Below are 18,647 nucleotides of genomic sequence, written 5' to 3'. Positions count from 1 at the left end.
CACAAGGCTTGCCAATATTTTGTTTCGAGCGACTGAAATGTATCGAAACGCCAATTTGCGCTCCCGCAATTTGGCACCGGGTGTAACACGTGATCAGCTGGGCTGGTGGGAATGGTCCAAAATTGATATTTTACTAAGGGGTGTGGAGAGGCGCGAAGTGGGGGGGGGGGAGGGCAACGTCGTGACTCACAGGAGGCGATGCAAGTTGTCTCCGACATGCTCCGGCTCAAGAGGCAATTGCACTGCGGCCTGTGTCAGGCACTCAGAAACTTTCATTTTCATTATTAATTATGATTAATGATTACCTTAGCCATGCCCGGGAGCGTGTCCGTGGCCACTTATGAAAGCCGAGTTTTTTAGCATGAATACTAAAAACTGCTGATCCGTCCGCACACTCTAACGAGGTCGCTGAGATCTTGGGATCCATAGTCTTCTCAGTACTCCGAGGTCAAGGCTGATTTCCTGCAGGGGTGATGGGGCTTTCGCCAGTGCAGCTCGCAACGCTTTGGGACGTTTTGCCCTTTGCTAGTAAGACAATCGGAGTCGTTTTTTTCGATAAAGTCACGTAGGTAAAAAAATTATAATAAAAATAATATAAATAATAATAGAAATAAAATAATAAATCACGACGTTTCGGAGGCAACACAAGTCTCCGTCATCATGTGGGACCGTCACAGCTAAATTTACTGTATCACAGCTAAATTTACAGCTAAATTTACTGTATCTTGATACAGTAAATTTAGCTGTGACGGTCCCACCTGATGACGGAGACTTGTGTTGCCTCCGAAACGTCGTGATTTATTATTTTATTTCTATTATTATTTTATTATAATTTTCACCTACGTGACTTTACCGAAAAAACCTAAGAGTATGAATCCTTGCAGTCACGAAAGCTTCAAATCTAGAATCACCTCTTTAAATTTGCTATTACCCCTCCGCGTTTTGGCCGTTTACCCTGCAGGCCTTCTTCATTTCCTGCTTTCCAAACAGGGGACGCAGTGGGATCTTGGGATGAAACGAGCCTTACACATTTACATTATTACGATTAAAACGCGCTTTTCTTTGGAGTTGAATACACTGCTTCACTTCCGGCCGCTGCATCTGCGAAGTCGGAAGAGGCGTGCGATGGGCCGAGTAAGACCAACCACACGCTCATTTCGAGAAACCCGTCGCGCTAGTGCGCGCTCGCGTTTAGCGTGACCTGACGCTCGCCGCTCACTTTAACAATCGGCAGCCTACGCGAGGGAGTTATGTTTCTCTTTACAAATGCGCGGGGTGTGCCGCTACCGTTGTAAGCGACCCCTTGGCTCTCGGAATCGCCTCGGCAGAATTAAGAGACAAACCAGATTGTATTTTTGTCGTTTTTCGTGCGGTCATTGCCGACCGGGCTGACGCCATCGGCTAATTACACTTCAGACCTGTGAAGAAACATAGATGTAACAAAAGAGCTTTCTCTCAGACAGGCGTTGTCGATCCGACGCGACGGCCCACAACAACGAGAAGAGGTTTTACCCTTTCTGGCAATAAAACAGGACGTGTTAAGATGGTCAAACACCAAATAGACACCTTTTGCAAGGAATCAAGCCCGCATTAACCATGCTCTGGTAATACCTATTATTTTTCATACTTTGATACTGGCGAAAAGGTCCCATGACAACAATAACAACAACAACGCTTGAGCACCTGGCGCAAGCAGCGCAGGTGTCCGACACAAAGGCCGCATCCGGAGGACGGTGCCGGCTCGGCGCTCGGAGGGTCCCCCGATTATCCCGGCTGCGTCATTAATAAGCGAGCTCCTGATTGTAATCATGAGCATCATACGCGGCGACGCCTTGACAATCGGTGCGGTGTGGAGCCCGCGGACTGCGAGTTCCAACAAGAAGAAGCCCCACACAGTGGCATTCCTTCCCCCCCCCACCGCCGCCGCCGCCATCACAGCGGGCGCAAAACCAGGTGCAACATCTGACTGAAAGTTTCCACTTGTGATGCCCACGCACGAGCAATAACCCACAAAAGTAAAAACAAAATTTATAAAAGAATACGGCGCTGGCAGTGCGTCCAAATTTTTCTGTGACTAGGTCATGGCGTGAAGCGCTGGCGCGGGGTATCCAAAAGACGTTTGGGCCTCTTCCCAAGTCCGAATCATGATCCTCCGGCTTGAGGGGGCGCATATCTAATGAGCGAGCAAGCACGCATGCCTTGAGCTCGAGCGACACCATCGCTCGATCGGCGGAGCTGAGTCCGAAAGGTCGTCCCCTCCACACCAACCCACCCACAAGCACGGGGAGTCGTGGGCACGAACCGCTGGGGGGTCTCAAGCTGGACCCCCCCCCGCACCTCCCCGCACCACCGCGCACCACCGCGCACCACCGCCGCTACCGGCGTGACGTTTCCGAGAAAGTGCGCGTAGCAGCGAAACCGTTTGGCCTCCTGCGCGATGAGTTTGCGTGACGTAGTTTCTCAAAATTCCGTCATTTAAATAATGAATTGCTTTGTTTATTTTGGTCAAGCGCATTTTTATTGGCGGTGGTTGATGGGTGAACAATGCACTTTCGGGGCGAGAGATTAGATGTGCCGACTGCTTGTGTCTTGTCAATAACAAAGCAGTAACTTTGCCGAATTGTGTCGTGAACACCTATTGATAAGTATTACGGAGACATTTCTAAAGTAATTCACTTAATTCTCGAAACATTGCGGTTTCCCCTCGAAACGCGCGCGTACCAGTGTAGCTTACAGCGTGTAAACACGAAATAGCTGCTGCATATCCAGTGCTTCAGGCCACGATTATCCCCATCATGTTTACGCAGCTGATGGTCCAGAGCAAACCCTAATTAATTACAATTTAAGTTCACAAGCTGCGAGGCTCCGTCGAACGGCATCGCGGGCGTTACGAACCCAGCGCGAGCAGAGGTATTAGGTTTTGGACCATCAGTCACGGACCAACTTTTAAATTGAACCCACTCCTTTTGCTTGGAACAAAACACAATAAATACAAACAAGAATAATGGAAATGGGCTTGCTTGTCAGCCCGTTCGTGAAGTGAAGCAGCCCACCATATGTCTTGGAACGGCAATGATTGCAATAGGCATGACACAATACGTCAAATCGGGGAACCTCATCGTACAAACAGAGGCTTTGGTGTCAAAGGTGGGTTTTATATCGCCCGGTATCATGAACATTTTTTTAACTCAGTTTTGGTTACAAATAAAACACACACACACAGCGTACATCGCAAATGTGTTTCCGCAGCAGCCACTTTCATTGACCGGAGTTATCGCACGTTGTAAATGCCTGTTGAGAACCTCCGACGAGTGTATGCAAAGGAGGCTCATCTGTCTTGGTATTTTTACTACCGGATTGTAGCGCACACACACAGCAGTAGATCTTGATATGCATAACGCTGCACAGTCGGTGGTTAAAAAACCCATTCGCGGCAGACAATGAAACTGGGTTTGAGGCATACTCTTCGTTTTTTCGGTAAAGTCACGTAGGTAAAAAATTAAAATTAATAAAAATAAAATAATAATTTTTAAATCACGACGTTTCGGAGGCAACACAAGTCTCCGTCATCAGGTGGGACCGTCACAGCTAGATTTGCTGTATCAAGTGATACAGCAAATCTGGCTGTATCACTTGATACAGCCTCCGAAACGTCGATTTTTTTTTTTTATTTAAATTTCAATTTTTTACCTACGTGACTTTACCAAAAAAACCTAAGAGTATGAATCCTTGCAGTCACGAAAGCTTCAAATCTAGAATGGGTTTGAGGCCACTATAGCTGCTTCCGACCGAGTTGAGCACTCAAGCTGCGTCGTCATAACTATCTGGGAGCATGCGTGCCGGAGCCTGGGTATAGCTGGGCTAGAGACGGGTTTAGAACCACGATGCAGTCGGGGTGATTTGCATTTGCATCACCAACTTTGGCCCTATATCCTCCATCCCTTCCCACGTCCCCCTCCCCAGCCTCCTAACCTCCACCCCCCAAATAGGGCAACACAGCCGTGGGGGGGGGGGGGGCACCTTCGTGCGCGGCGAGGAAGTTCATGAAAATTATAATTTGTTTTGCAACAAGAGTTATGCGGGCGTAGGTTGTACCATTGTTCCGATTAGGAATGTAAATTGTTGTTGTAATGCACCCCCACGTGTTACGTGATGTTATTATTATTCTTATTATGTGGCCGGCGGTGGTTGACACATGCCTGGTGATCGGCACTTGTCGCACACTGCCCACTCGTTGTTCCAGTTTTTATTTTTATTTATTTAGTAATTTTAATTTTTTTATTTTGTAATTTTAATTTTTTTTGTAATTTTAATTTTTTTATTTTGTTCTTTTTATTTTAGTATTTTCCCTTTTGTTTCGGCGTTTAATTTATTTGTTCAACAGTGCCTGGAGTTCTTTTGCTTTCAGATCCAATTTAAATTCAAATTACTATCACTATTAATAATGCCGTTTATTGAAGAGGTAGTTATAATATCATTGGTTGTCATATTTATTGTTATTTTTATATTTGTTTTTATCAAGGAAATCATCACCCTATCTTAAGATTTTTTTTCAGGAGGGTCCTGCCAGATTTTTCAAAACAAAAAATTGTTCCCAAAATTAGGCAGCGCGGTTGTCACCCCACGTGGACACGAAACAATAATTCACAATGACGTACGTAAATTATCTAAAGTGTGTGTTTGATCCTCTTCCCGCTGTGTGTCACTGGCATGAGCATGCTCCACTCACATCCCCACTGCTCCGCATGACACAAGTACCACCCTTGTGGGGGAAGTTGACAGGAAATTGTTCTACGGAGTGACTGGAGTGACTGGCACACCTGCCGTGGGAATGTGGAGTTTCCATCTCTGACTTTCAGCCAACCTTAGGGGTGTGAACACTGCCCATGCTTGCCGGTTGCAAGGAGACACGCTGACTTAGAGAGGTGGTAAATCTCCGTGGCGCATCGTCTGGAAAACCGAATATAAACATTGACGCGCGCGCGCGTGTGTGTGTACGTGTTCTCTACTTCCTCTGCTCCACACCCGGCAGACTTCGACGCAAGCGCCGGCTAGCACGGCGGTGGCGGCACCGGCGCCGTCAGCCCACAGCCGGGCCCGCAAACCCGGTGCCATCATCGAGAGCTTCGTCAACCACGCTCCTGGCGTCTTCTCTGGAACTTTCTCCGGTATGTTCGCTTGTTTGTTTGATTTCTGAAATCTGCGGCAGTCTGGAAGGCTCTTCCTTCCGATATTAGGAAGGCCCCACTGGAGCTTTGCGCTTTGAAATCATCTGGATTGAAGACTAATTTCTATTGTGCGTTTTAGTTTGTCCTCCCGCACTACCGATGAACACGGTTGGCTACGTACAGTGCGAAAGAAGTTCAACATACATACATGATAACCTGGCTTCTTTTCAGTTCTGTGCAGCAATATATTTTCCTGGGTAAATAGATCACAGTCGCGAAAAAATATATTAACAAAAAGAAACGCCGGTCGCACCGTGCCCGGTTAATCGGCCACCTTAAAGACCAATATTGTGGGTCGTTCGAGCAGTGTCCGCCTTCTCTTATCGGCTCACGTTCTTCTTCCTGCAAATGAGCACACGGGTCAAGCTCAATCAATGTGTTTGCTGTTGTTTTATATTTAGGACAGCCGTTAACTTCTCAAAGGTCATTTTTATTGATCCCCAACTCGCATTCTTCCAACTGTGAGTCAGGCGCTTTAACCAAAGCACCTCCTGGCCGGTTCAACCTTTGCGTTTGTCTGAAACGGACGTAAAACCTCGCATTCTTGAAATAAGCACAAGAAAGTTATCGCGTAAGTGGCGGGGTGGGGAGGGTGGGGGTCCTTGTAAATAGCAGTGTTTACAACGTGGTCATGGCGACTGTGAGGATGCATTCCATCGTAGATAAGGTAGAGTCAGAGCTTCGGGGCCTTCAACCGGACGCCTTTTCAATGTCAGTCATACCCAATCTCTATCTGTCTCCTGCTGTTCACTCTTGTCACCGACACATTGTACGGTTGAGCGAGGCTGTTGGTTATGTGAATGTTAACACGCGCGCTTTGGGAGGAGGAGGCGGCTGGCTTGCGTCAGGAAGCAGAGAGGCGCCCGTGTCAGAGATACGGAGTCACGCTGCTTAATAGGGGGGCTGGGTTCAAATCCAGCTGCCCCATCACCCCTTGTGATTGAGCCACAGTCTCAAGCGTGGCGAGTTCAAAGGTCGCGGCTCGGTCACCAAGGACGGCACAAACACAACCAATTTTCTTTTGCTTTAATTGGACGACCCAGTTTAGTTTGCGGAGGGCTTACACAATGTGTCGACTATATCGCACGATTGGCGCACGGCAGGATGACTCCGTTGCGGAGAATAAATGAGTGGCCATCTTCTGGGGTTGGTTAACGAAGTCCCCTCTTCCTGGTTCCCCATCGTTCTTTGTCGGTGGCATACACCCGGAGCCGTTCCGTGACGCGGCATTGTGCCGCGCGGCCCGAGGGTCGTGCCACAAGGACATCTTCTCGCCTCGTACACTTAAACTCCCATGGCACGATGAGCCCCCTCCCCTAACCTTGAGTCACCAGCCCACTATAAACAGAGACGCCCTCAATCATTCAGGTGAGTCGCCCATTGTGTGCCAGAGACGCACAGCCCCTTTATCTCGGTTTTTGGAGTCTACAGGCATTGGCAGGTGGTACAGCAAATGTGTACTCCGCCTGTTCCGTCTGTATGGGATAAAGTGTTGCCCCCTCGCACGACAGTGGGCGCTTTCTCCGGGTGTTCCGATTTTCTCTCGCCTGTAAGCACTCATTAATTAGAGGATCGCAGAGCTCGGGCAATTGTTGGTAGCGCCGGCTTGCCCGCCTGTGTGTGGTTCCTCCTCGCGCCTCTGAGTCGTTGTCTGTCTTCGAGAGCCAGCGGATACTGTGCGGCGGTGGCTGCATGTTGCATGTTGAAATAAATTACTCGTTAAAATTCCCAGTGGCCAAGAGACGGTTGCTCCTAATGGGGGGCCCTCTCACCCTCCAGGCAAAACAAAGGGCAGTCAAGTCATTCCACGCACAATGTCAATCGTTTGCTTTTCGACCAACAAAAAGTGGTGGAAAGTGATTGGAGTTCGGCACTAAATCGTCCCGCGGTCGCCGCGCTTGGGCCCTTGAGCTGAACGACGCGCTCATGCTTGATCGTCAGAGGTAAGCGGAGAAGTGGGCCCGCTGTTAAATGTTCCGCCGGTGAAGTGTGCTTCGTGCGATTCGAGAGCAGCCCGAGTGGGCCCATGCTCTCCACCCAGGTCGGCGTTGGAGCCCCGCCCCCTCCCCCACCACTGCCCCGCCGTGTGAGATTGACGGTGTCTTGTAGGTCAGGGGTCGGCGCTTTCCACGCGTGTGGCAGCGTTTGCACGCTTGTAGCACGGCAGCGGCGTGTTGCCAGCGTGGGCTTTTTGTGGATCGAGCAGAGAGGTGTGAGGGGGGTGGTACTGGCAACGGAAGGCAGCACAGCAAGTGGGCTGGTGACCCTTTTGTGGGTATTTTTTTCAATGCTTTTCCCTTCGTACGCATGGTGGCGGGTTTTTTTTTGTTCTTCACGATTCATAACGCTCATTACAAAAGAAATGGACAAACATCCCAGTTGCAGGAATCTCTTTAAATTCAACCTCGAGACCCAGCGACGAGACTCTTAATGTATAAATATGTGCTTGACGACGCCTCGCCGAGCCTCGAGATCTACTTCTCAGCAGGGCCCTCTTTGTGATTTTGGCCTTGAGCTTTGTTTCACTCACGTGGTTGCCTGGAGAAAATACTCGCGAATAAGGAGGAGGGGTGGGGGTGGGACGGACAATGAAAGGAACGACCACGCAGATAGTTCAACATCCAATTTGCTGTCCTCTGCCCACCACGTGGTACCTCATCGGCCCTGCAGGGTGGGGAGAGTCTTTCAATGGGGATCAACCAAACCGCACCCTCTGCATCGCCACGTTCCCAGCTGTGCCAAACGTTCACATGTGTGCCAAACGCGGCACAACTTGCAGAGCTACCGTGGAAGTAACACTGCGGGCCGATGTGCGATATCCACCGATAGCTGGTTTGTTTATATTTATATATGGTGGTCACTGACGTGCTCCGGGTAAGGTACAGAGATGGACCCCATCTCTGTACCTTACCCTGTACCTCCATCTGTACCTTACTCGGAGCTGTAAAATCGATTTTGAAACGTCGTGCGGGGCAGAGGAGCAGCACGCTGGCGGCAGAGTTACGGTGCACGGTCGCATGTGATGATAATCATATATTACATTTATGAGGCGCAATTCATCCACAGATCTCAGTCCGCCATGCACGAAGTTAGTAAAAATAAATACTTACAAAGTCCAGAGTTGCACTGGTCATACGTGGGGAAGTGTAGGCCGGGCGAAACAAGTGTAGTCTTAAGCGACGGCCTACAACAAGCCCAGTGACCTCGCCCGTCTAACCGCTGTTGTGAGGGCACTGCGTAGTGTTTCCCGTACGTACGTGCGTTGAACTTCTTTCGCGCCGCACGTGACCGACCGCGCCGATCGTCCCGCGGCGGCAGAGGGTCGGTCACACCCCCTCCCCTCGCGTCTTTGCGATCACCGGGGGGACGCCGCTCGCTCTTCTGTTGTTGCGCTTGGCTCGAGGGGGAGTTGCTTGGAAATTAGCCTCGGTACGTGAGGGGGCACGTCCATTGTTTTTCGCGAGTCCAGCGCTGCACGCTTGAGCCGCAAGAAAAACTGAAATTTTTCCGAAAGTCCCCAGCTAGGATCAGCGGCGGGAGTTCCAACCTGGGCGTTGCATGCTCACAGTTTTTTTTTTCCAACCGCCACTTGCAAATTCTCACCTTAATAAATTCCCTTTTTTGAGGCCTTCTCCTGTTGGTAGATGTTGTCGGTAAGGTCTGCTGCATGGCACGACCATGCCTTGTCTGCCCAAGTGCTGATGTGTACACACTGCACCCATCGACTCATTCTGGCCGAGTTGTCCGAGAGGTTGGGGGAAGCCCAGGATTGGTACAGATACTACTTGCCACTAATGTTGTGTTTGTCCAGAACCTAAGTCCACTGGGATTACAGCGTAGCTACTGCTCACCATTGTGACCACGGACCGTGCTGTTAGTGAGCGCCTATGAAGGGCAGCACGGAACAAGAGGGGGTGGTGTGGCCGGAACTGAGCCCAGTCGCCTCGGTGTGCCCAGTGCTGATGTTTAGTCTTAGCACCAGGTACACTTATTTCAGGTTGAGTCAACCTAGGGGAGGTCCCGGATGGGTTCACATGTCGCTCACCAGCAATCTTAGCTGGGAATCAAACTCGGTACGCTGGGTTCGTAGCGCAGTGCGTGACCCACTGCACCACTACTCCCAGCATTGGTGTGCGTGGGTGTCGGGTGTGTGTGTGTATATATATGCATACACACATTAATTTGTTTAATTTAAAACAGCAATGCCTGCATTGGGCTGATAAAGGTTTTTTTTTTTCCCGAAATCATGCGTTACCAATGTGACAATGTCAACTTGTTTCTGCGGCGCTGGCGACTGCGCTGGAAGGGCGGTGCGATCAGGGCCTCGGGAACGGGGGGCGCTCCCTCGTGCCTTGCAGAATTAGCAGTGGGATGCATAAACAACGCCTGCAGAGGGGGGGGGGGCAGGCAGGTCCATCAACAAAATGAGACGGGGGGGGGGGGGGGTGAAGTCCAAACAAACAAAAGCTTTGGCAGCTGCCTCCTGTGCGTCCCGTCAACAACGCTGACCAAGGCCAGAGGCGTGCGGCCAATCGCGTGCCACCGTTTGTGACCTGTGACATTCAGTGGAGCCAATGGGATTGAGTCGTAATGTCCAGGGAGGAGGAGGAAGGGGGGGGATGAAATGTCTTGTCGTTTACAAAGTTCTTTGTTTCATTGGTCTGGGAGGGGAATTGGGCGTGTTGGTGCGCAACAGAAAGTCAAGGTTTCTCTGTTTTCGAAATTTGTATCCTCCACAGGGTGACCCAGTGCTGGTTGACGATATTCCACATTCCCATGGCGGGGATTAGTTTATAGATAAATAAATAAAACACCTTTTGGAAGGAAGATAACGGTTAACAGGCCAGGCGACCCCTGTCCTAGAGTTGACCTCGTGACCTCCCCCCCCCCCCCCGATTGTGAGCTAAGTGCTCTGCCCCAGTGCAAATTTGCTCAAAAAAGAGAAAAAGCATGAAAGAAATGCGGCAGCCACTGTTGTGCAAGAAAACCAACCAATCAATCAACCGGGTGACCTTTATTTGGAACCAGGTGAGGAGCCATCGGGACAAAGTCTTGTTTTGCAAGGGAGAGAGCTGGGATTAGCAGTTCATTAACTCTTGTAAACACACACTGGGCAGATCTTTCGAGAAGTGTAAATTGACAAAAAAGATGTATCTGGTAGTTTCCTGCACCGCCGTTTAATTTGAGACTTTGGACAACCGCAAAACAAAAAATAACCCCTGTGTTTGTCAAGGTGCAGTATTTGTCGCGTCCCGTATCGAAAGGCGGCTTAATATAATGACAAGAATCCGTACCATTGTCTACGAGTGGATGGGGTTATTAACACATCATCATCGCTGCTGCTGCCTGTGTTTCTTCAACAAAAGCCGTTTTCCCTTCCATGAGGAAATGGACATGGTCAGTGGTGCAGGTGGAATTACTGTTATTTTAAACCTTTCTGCGCCTCCTCGGGTTTGGTAACCGCCGCAACGTGCTAAAAGATCGGCCAAAAATATTTCCTGCTCGGTCCATTGCCTGCAAACTCTCCTGTCTTCACAGCGGGGGCATCTCATCTTACTTTGCAGTCTCCTCCCCCCGTCTGTGCTTTGTGTTCCTGACTCGGCACAAACCCTCGTGTTCCGCTTCTCGTGAGCCGCCAATGACAGCACTCCCTTTTGTCCACAGTCTCTCGCTGGAACAATTGTGGTCTTGAGGTGTCCCGGCCCGGTCGACAACGATAATAAACCAGGAGCAAGCCCGCTCGCCCCCGCCCCCCCCCCCCCCAACATTTCAACAAGAAGCTTTTTTTGTGGTTCCTGAGAAAGCGGTCTTGTGAAGTTGCCCACACTTATCCCGTGGCTGTTTTTTTGTGATTCACTGTCAGCTGGACACTTGAGAGTCCTTTATTTAGTCATTTTAAAATAAATATACCGTCGTGTAGAAACAGTTTTACCATTATTCTGAAGGGATTTTTTGTTGTTCACATCTGAGTAATCTACAAACCCTATAAGATAGGCGGTAGGCCACAGTCCAGCAGAGTGGCACTGCCAGTTAGAGGGCTTTGCTCCCGATTTGAAAGTTTGCAAGCTTTAAATACCGGCTGGGAAGTTGACTGGTCCACACCCCATTGGTGTAAATCAAAGTTTTGTGGTAGATCAACAGTCGTCATCGTTTAAGAAGGCTCCGATGCTCAACGCAATAATCTGGAATTTCTATCGGAGCTCAGGGTATTGTGTTTATACATCCGCAAGGTCCGTTGTTGATGCTTTAACAACCCCCATTATATACTCATTAATTCGTTATACGAGTAAAGAATATGTGGAAAATGTCAGATTAATTATCCCATATGATTGCAATTTTGGCTGCCTGTTGTGCCCACCAGTCACAGCAGATCAGTGCATCAATTTCTTTGCTGGAAAGGGAACAATGAAGACCCTGTGACATCACTCACAAGAGCAGGTCATTATTGTGCCAACATTTTCATCACAAACCCAACCTAATTGCCTCAGCAACTAAAGCCAGAGAAGCCCAGCACTTGTCAAGTAAAAACCACTTCCGATGCCAGAATGTTTTTTGCTTCTGCAACCGGCCCACCAAACGCACAAAGACCCACCTTCGACGGACTGTTGCAGCAAGTTCTGTTTGCGAGCACCTACGCAGGCCGCAACGAGAGACACGCGAGGGGTGGGTGGTGGTGTGGCCGGCACCCATAGGCGGAGTTTGACTTCTATATTTGGGGGGAGGCAGGGCCCGGGGTTCGCTTTGTCTCTCATACTAGGAATCGAGGGTGCATATCATTAATTTATTTTTGAATCTGAATTGTAAACTAGTGACAATAAATGCATATGTCCATTCTTTGGTTCTTTTCGGTTAAGTCACGTCTAAAAATAAAATAATAAGCTCCTAAATTAAGATTGAATGTGTCCAGTTTGGACAGGGCGTACCAGGTACTCATTTGAGGCTGAGCCAACCTGGGACAGGCCCCAGGACCAGTTCAGATAATCACTGAGGTTGCTAGCGGGAATCAAACTCGCACACGTACGTACGCACGCACGCACCCACCCACGTGTTTTCATAACATTACAAGGAGGATACTTGTGGGACCTGTTTTTGCCTGTATCAAAAAAGTTAACTCCTTAAAAAAAGTTTTTTTTTTTTAAAACAACGGTTTTATTAACAACTTCGTTTAACTCACAGTCGAGAAGTACGTCAATGATGCGACGCCTGCTCCCACATGAACGCTTTTACTTGAATAAATAGATTATGTCCGTAACTCGTTCACACGGAGCAGGCGCGCCCGAGGCACGTGGTGCCAGCTTCTTGGGCGAGGCGATTCCAGAGTTTAGGGACCGCTGCGTTTTTGACCTACACAAATATATATATAAATAATAAGGCGTGCATACAAAATGTTAATTGCTTTAAAGTAGCGAATTAATTAATTGATGCCGATTTTGATACTGGCATGCATTGTCACTGGATCTGAGTACGTGAGCAAAATGTGCAATTGATTGGACAACAGGAAGTAGACGAAATTTTGATTACAAGATTTGACCACGACACAGGAATCAAGTTGAGTAAAACCGTTGAAAAAAATAATAATAGGTTTTTACCCTTCCTGGCAATCAAACAGCAGGTTTTAAGATGTTCAAACATCAAATAGAAACCTTTTGCAATGACTCGTGTATGCATTAACCACACGTAAGTGCGGTAAACATGCAAACTATTTTTTTTATACTTGCATTCAAGGGTACTTGTGTTCAAAAAGAACCCAACACAGTAGGGTTTCTGGTCAAACAAACGGCCCTTTACTTGAACCAGGTGAGGGCCCGTTGAGGCATCGGAAGGCCAAGGAAATGTAAGTGTCATGCCGCCGTGCCCGTGTTGTGCACATTTCCTGATTCCAAGAACACCACCACTTGTTTGCACAAACATTTCTGGTGGGGGGGGGGGGCCCAAGAGACTCGAGGCTCGGGTCTGGAGTGGGAGTGCAGCCTTCTCTCGCATTAGCGGCGCTGTTTGCCGTTTAGATAAGGAATTGCCTAAGCGCACAGAGCCCCTGCAGCAGCCGGCATGTTTGTAAAGTTTTGTAGACTTTGCTTTTCTGTCACTTGAAACCTTTGCCAGTCCCCCCCTCCCCCCCATCGGCCGACAGACGACGGCGCTCGTTTCCACCACCGCACGGCGACGAGGAGACAAAGACAAAGCTCCCCCATGTAGCCTTAACAGACTGCTGGGGCAAGTGCTGTTAGCGAGCACCTATGAAGGCTGGCACGGCACACGAGGGGGTGGATGGCCAGCACCACGCCTGGCCAACACCACGCCTGGCCACCTTTGTCTCCCAGTGGCCATGTTTGCGCACCACACTAGCTACTTATTTGTGGCTGAGTCGACCTAGGGGAGGCCCATGACCGGTACCAATAATCGTCACTGCTGTTGGCCACGAGTGGAAATTGAACGCAGGTCGCCAGAGTTCATAGCCCAGCGCGCTAACCACCACTACTGCTCCCCGCACACACACACACACAAACACGTTCTTCGGATGCAGCTCGATCACGCAAATCCGGCGTTCACCTACAGGTATTGTCGTGACCAACGCGACCACCGGCGCGGTGTTTTCTTGTCGCTGGCGAGCGCCGTATCCCCGCCGCGCCGAGTACCGGCGAGCGCCAAGTGGCCGAGGATTTGCAGATTTGACCACCGCGGTTTGGGGATGCGGTTGGAAAACTGGCCGTTTCTAAAAATAGGCTGAACGGTGGCAAACGGCCGCTCTCTCTCCTTTATTTTGTTTTTGGTCGAGGGTCCCCACCCTGGGGCATTGACCACAGAGATTGCGGGCCGTTTATATTTTCGTTTCGGTGTTATTGTTCGAGAGGCGAGAAGTGATTGCTTAAATCCTGCTGTTGATTGTTCTCTCGATTATTTTATTGACTTGATCGAATATGCCCAATGGTTGTCGTAAAAAAAAAGCACACATTTGGAAAAGTTTTGGCCCGTTTTAAGAAAAATAAATAGATGAAAATTTGTCCGCGAGTTGGTGGGCACTCGTGGCAGAGCGTGCGCGCAGCTCGCAATCAGAAAGTTGCTAGTTCAACTCCTGGTCGGGGGCCGACTCGGCTCAGCATCCTTCGAGGGCAAATGAAATAGGTTCTGCTTCAAGGGAGGTGAAGAGTGGAGACCGGTTTTCGTATCATGTTGCTCGTGAAATTTACTGGTTCACCGGGCCACCAATCAATAACTGCTGATGGCTCGGTGTGTCGTAAGCAATAAGTGTCTTATAAATAAGCAAGTGGCCAATCAAGTGTCGGGCATTTAAATAATTTCTGTTTCTTGACCAAAGGTGTGCGTATACAGAGAGGCTGTTGAGTAATCGCAGAGCTTTGTCTGTTCAGCTACTCATGCACGTAGTCCAAGTGGTTTTGAGCAGGTTGAGAGGTGCGTTGCGTCAGGGCAGGTTTTCGATGGATTACGTAAACCACTCTACTACGTGTAGCGGAGAGGTGAATGTGTGGTGTTAAATCATGGGTCTGTGGGACAGGATTAACCTTCTTGTTTGTTACATCTCTGAACAAATCAAATGGAAAAGAAGCATCTGGCTTCTCGGTAAAAGTACAGGGCAAGCACCTAGGGGATTTGGACACGTGGTTAGGGGGATTTGGACACATGGTTAGGGTGGGACACGTGGTCAGGGTGGAGGACGAGGGGTTGGGTCACCGACACGGGCATTGGAATGACTCCTGGTGGTTGGAGGCCAAGATGAAGACCAAACGCCGGATCGTGGCGGTGACACATCTAGAGAAAAAACTTGGAGGGTTGGTGTCAAGTTTGTAACAGCCGAGTTGATCTGGCAGAAGGAAGGCTCAGTGGCAAGGCGTGATGGTGTCAACATTGCATTGATTGATATTGATTTTGCTTTGGTCTCTCTCTCTCTCTGCGACGCTCAGGCACGCTGCACCCCAACTGTCAGGACAGCTTGGGCAAACCTCGTCGGGACATCAACACCATCCTGCACATCCTCAACGATCTGCTGAGCGCCACTCGCCACTACCAGGGCATGCCGCCCTCCCTGCAGCACCTCCACCGCCACGCTCAGGCGGCCGCCACGTCCGTGGGGGGCAACGCGAACGGCACGGGAGTGTCCGGCCAGGGCCTCGCCACCCCCATGCCCTCGCCCGCATCCTCCCCTTCCGCCCACTCCTCTTCGCCGTCTTCATCCCCCGCCGCCGCCACCGCCGCCTCCTCGTCTTCTTCTCCGGCCACTGCCGCCCCCCTTCCTCCTCCAGCTGTTGCTGCTGCTACTGCTGCTGCCGCCACTCCGGTGCCTTCCCAGCATGCACTGCATCAGCAGCTCCAGCAGCAGATCCAGCGGGAGCTGGCGCACCGCGTGGTGGGAGTGCGCTCGGCAGGTATGACGCAAGCTACGCGCGATTCCCCAGATCTTATTGTTTTCGAACTTTTTGTGTACATATATCTGCTGTGCATCTCGCTATCTTGATATCTTGTCCTGTGGCGCTGTGGTTACATCGCCTGACTTGCAGTCGAGTTCCAATCGCGGTCAAAGGTTCATTTGGCTGCAAGTGAAAAAATGAATCCAGCGTTGCGGAGAGTCAGAAGTAGGTGTCAACAAGGGAGACTGGACCCCATGTGATTTCTACCAGTGATTGCTCAAGCATTTGTGATACTCATCATTGTTCTTATGATTTATAATAACAGTGCTCATGATTTCAAGAGCAGACCCGTTTGACTTTTCGGGATATAAATCCTCACTCTCTCCCCAACCTGTGCGATCATTGTATCGCATTATCTGCGCAGAAGTGTCCCCATTCACACCCACGCTTAATTGCTTTCGAGAATTTTGCTTTAAAGAGGCAACCTAGTGCATACGAATGGGGTTATTGGCAACACATTTCCACGGAACAAAAGGTGCTGGTTGGGTGATGCGTCTGAGAAATCATCGACGCTTCTTTTTGTGTTTCCGCGGCGCTCCTGTTTTGTTCCCTGGCCCCGGCGATCGTGTCGCTGCGTGCGTGCTGAAGTTACGTCACCTGCAAAGGGTCGGCGAACGGGCGGGCGGGTTGCGAAATTCCGCAGCGGCTTCGGCGCCGAGGCGTGCGAGCGATGACACCGGGGATCGTTTAAAATAAAACATTCGCTCGTTGAAGTTTATCAGGTTTATTTAGACAATGCGAGGAATCTCTTGGCGAGGATAGGGTGGAGCTACTTTGGAAGTCCAAGATAGAGGAGGTCGTGGATGGGTGGGAGGTGTGTGTGTGTGTGTGTGCGCAGGATGGGGGGGGGGAGCACAGATTATGGAGACAGGCTTTGGATTGGGCCCCCGGAAAGAGCGACCACCAACGGCTGGTCCGATAGCAAGATTGTGGGATATTGCAACAGCGGAGCTTAGAGGTCCGCTGTCGACTGTCAAATTGTTTAGGATCTGACGGGGAAGGGAGCACATGACAGTGTGGTGGAATCTCATGGGCATTGTTGCATTCGAACTGAAGTTTCTGCTTTTAAAAAAAATGTTATCTGAATTTCTAGCCGTTGCTGTTGACAACTTCATCTTCTAACACCGGTGGCTGCAGGGCCACGAATCGTTATAACAGAGGCGCGCATGTTTGCAATCGACTGCCTTGGAATCGAGGGTCCGGTGGACCACGCAGACGTGGAGCCATCGCTTACGCCACACGCTCGCCGCTCTCGAGGGAAGCAGTCAGATGGGCGGGTCTGTCGACCGTGGCTGTAGGTGACGGAGCTGTGGTCAGGGCCCTTTTCTCACAAGTTCGAATCCCTGACGCGGCGGGTCAGCTCTGCTCACCCGTCCTTCTGTAGTCATTCACTTGCCACCATTCTGTCGGAAGTGGCCGGTAGACCGACCTCTCCCTCCCAGGTCCCCGCCGTGCAAACTGTCCTAGAGAGGCCTGCCTGAGCAGCATCACCGCGACACCTGCTTGAGAAGAAGGGGGAGACACGACTCGCGCGTTGTTTTTTCACCGTCGCTCTAAAAGTCGCTGCCCTGCGCTGCTCGGCATGCCGGGCGAGGCCCTTGTTTGTGCCGTGCGCTGATGCGATCTGGGAGTTTTTTTGCCTGGGCTTGCGGCTTGGTTTGTTTTTTTTCCATCCGCATTTTCCACGCGTGGACGGCCCCCGCTGCACCGATGGCAATCTTCCGCGCGCGTGTGACAGTAAAGCGAACGTTCGCGGCCGAACGTGCCGTCGCGTGTGCACGCGCTCACCCCGAGAGCAGTGCGGATCCGTGCGCCTGTTAGCGAGCGCCTGTTCAAGGCCCGCCAAAATCCTGGATGGAGAAGCCAGGGCCGGGTTCCGACAGCGTTTGCCCATCCCCCCCCCCCTCCCTCAGGCGTTGTGCTACATTTGCCGCTTGCACGGCGATGCCGGTCGCACGATATTGATTCGTGGGTGTTACGTACCACGCCAGTGATATTTGGGTGACACGAACTTCCTCCCCAGGGTAACCGCAGCCGAGCAATGGGTAGCACACGTGGCCTAGCACGCGGTCATCGGCATTGACATTCAGGACACACACACACGCGCGGTCACGATACCCTCCTCACGGTGTCACGTTGCCTGTAAATAGGTACTCGCAAACAGATCCTGCCCCCCCCCGACAGTCTGACTAGGTGAACACTCGATGGTCTGTGTTGTGTGCTGCCGTTGGTGCGACTGTGTTTCTGTTGGTGCCGATTGGAAACTCCGGGAAGCGATGGTGTTTAAGTGAGTGCCGCAGGATTACTCTGCCTGCGTGAGCGCCTCCGGTGCACAACTTCCGTGTTTTTTTCCTCTTCTCCCCCTTACAACGGTTTGTTTTGTGTTAAATCAATTTTTCATTTCTTTGCGTACGGGCCAAAAGGTCGCTCGCTTGCAATGCGGGGGGGAGGGGGGCGGCCCACACAATTTGAGGCTGATGGGGGTGAGGGGCAGGGAGGAGGGGGGCAATAAAAAAATGTTCACGGTGAAGAAATAATCACGTTCCGGCACTGCCAGCTGTAGAATCCCAGCACCACATCGCACCACATCGCACCGCACCGCATCGCACCGCATCGCACCACATCGCACCACATCGCACCACATCGCACCACATCGCACCACATCGCACCACACAGCACCGCGGTGGAGCCGGCCTGTACTGCCTTCGCCGTCTCAAATCGCCCCCCGAAAACACCTAGTCGCCTTCCAGCTCCCGAACGAACCTCCTACCCGGCCGTGCAGGGTTAGCAAACACGAGGCCACGTGCAATCACGTGATTCTGTACCGGCGCTTGGGTTGTTGCACCCACGCACCGGTACACAACCTCCGATGTGTTTTTTTTCTTTTCCGGTCGTACCGTGCGCGCGCGCGTGTGTTGTTTGGCATGACGTCTGACGTTTCGCTGGGGCTTGCTCGGAGCTTCTTCGGGAACTTGATTTGGAAGAGCACACTTCT

At 50.8% G+C, this 18,647-nt stretch overlaps 1 protein-coding gene and 1 long non-coding RNA gene across 3 annotated transcripts in view; one reads left to right on the top strand and one right to left on the bottom strand.

The window, feature by feature from the left end:
* The window catches only part of LOC144733315 (midnolin-like), a 117,345-nt gene that overhangs the window by 65,905 nt on the left and 32,793 nt on the right, over positions 1 to 18,647 (top strand). Inside the window, exons 5-6 of the mRNA XM_078615152.1 lie at positions 5,033 to 5,168; positions 15,149 to 15,610. Of these exons, the coding sequence (XP_078471278.1) occupies positions 5,033 to 5,168; positions 15,149 to 15,610 (598 nt within the window). The remainder of the gene's footprint in view (positions 1 to 5,032; positions 5,169 to 15,148; positions 15,611 to 18,647) is intronic.
* Positions 10,228 to 17,760, bottom strand: LOC144733316 (uncharacterized). Of its 2 annotated transcripts, XR_013588341.1 has the most exons (3): positions 17,441 to 17,757; positions 16,250 to 17,151; positions 10,228 to 15,775 (listed from the first exon to the last, which is right to left on the bottom strand). It is a non-coding gene; the product is annotated as an uncharacterized LOC144733316 (long non-coding RNA). The 2 variants fall into 2 exon arrangements; XR_013588340.1 differs by having other exon boundaries at positions 10,228 to 17,151; positions 17,441 to 17,760.

Source organism: Lampetra planeri, chromosome 46, assembly GCF_965212315.1.
Source record: "Lampetra planeri chromosome 46, kcLamPlan1.2.h2, whole genome shotgun sequence".
NCBI lineage: Eukaryota > Metazoa > Chordata > Hyperoartia > Petromyzontiformes > Petromyzontidae > Lampetra > Lampetra planeri.
Note: the sequence above shows the minus strand (reverse complement) of the source record. Positions and strands in the feature narration are given on the sequence as shown.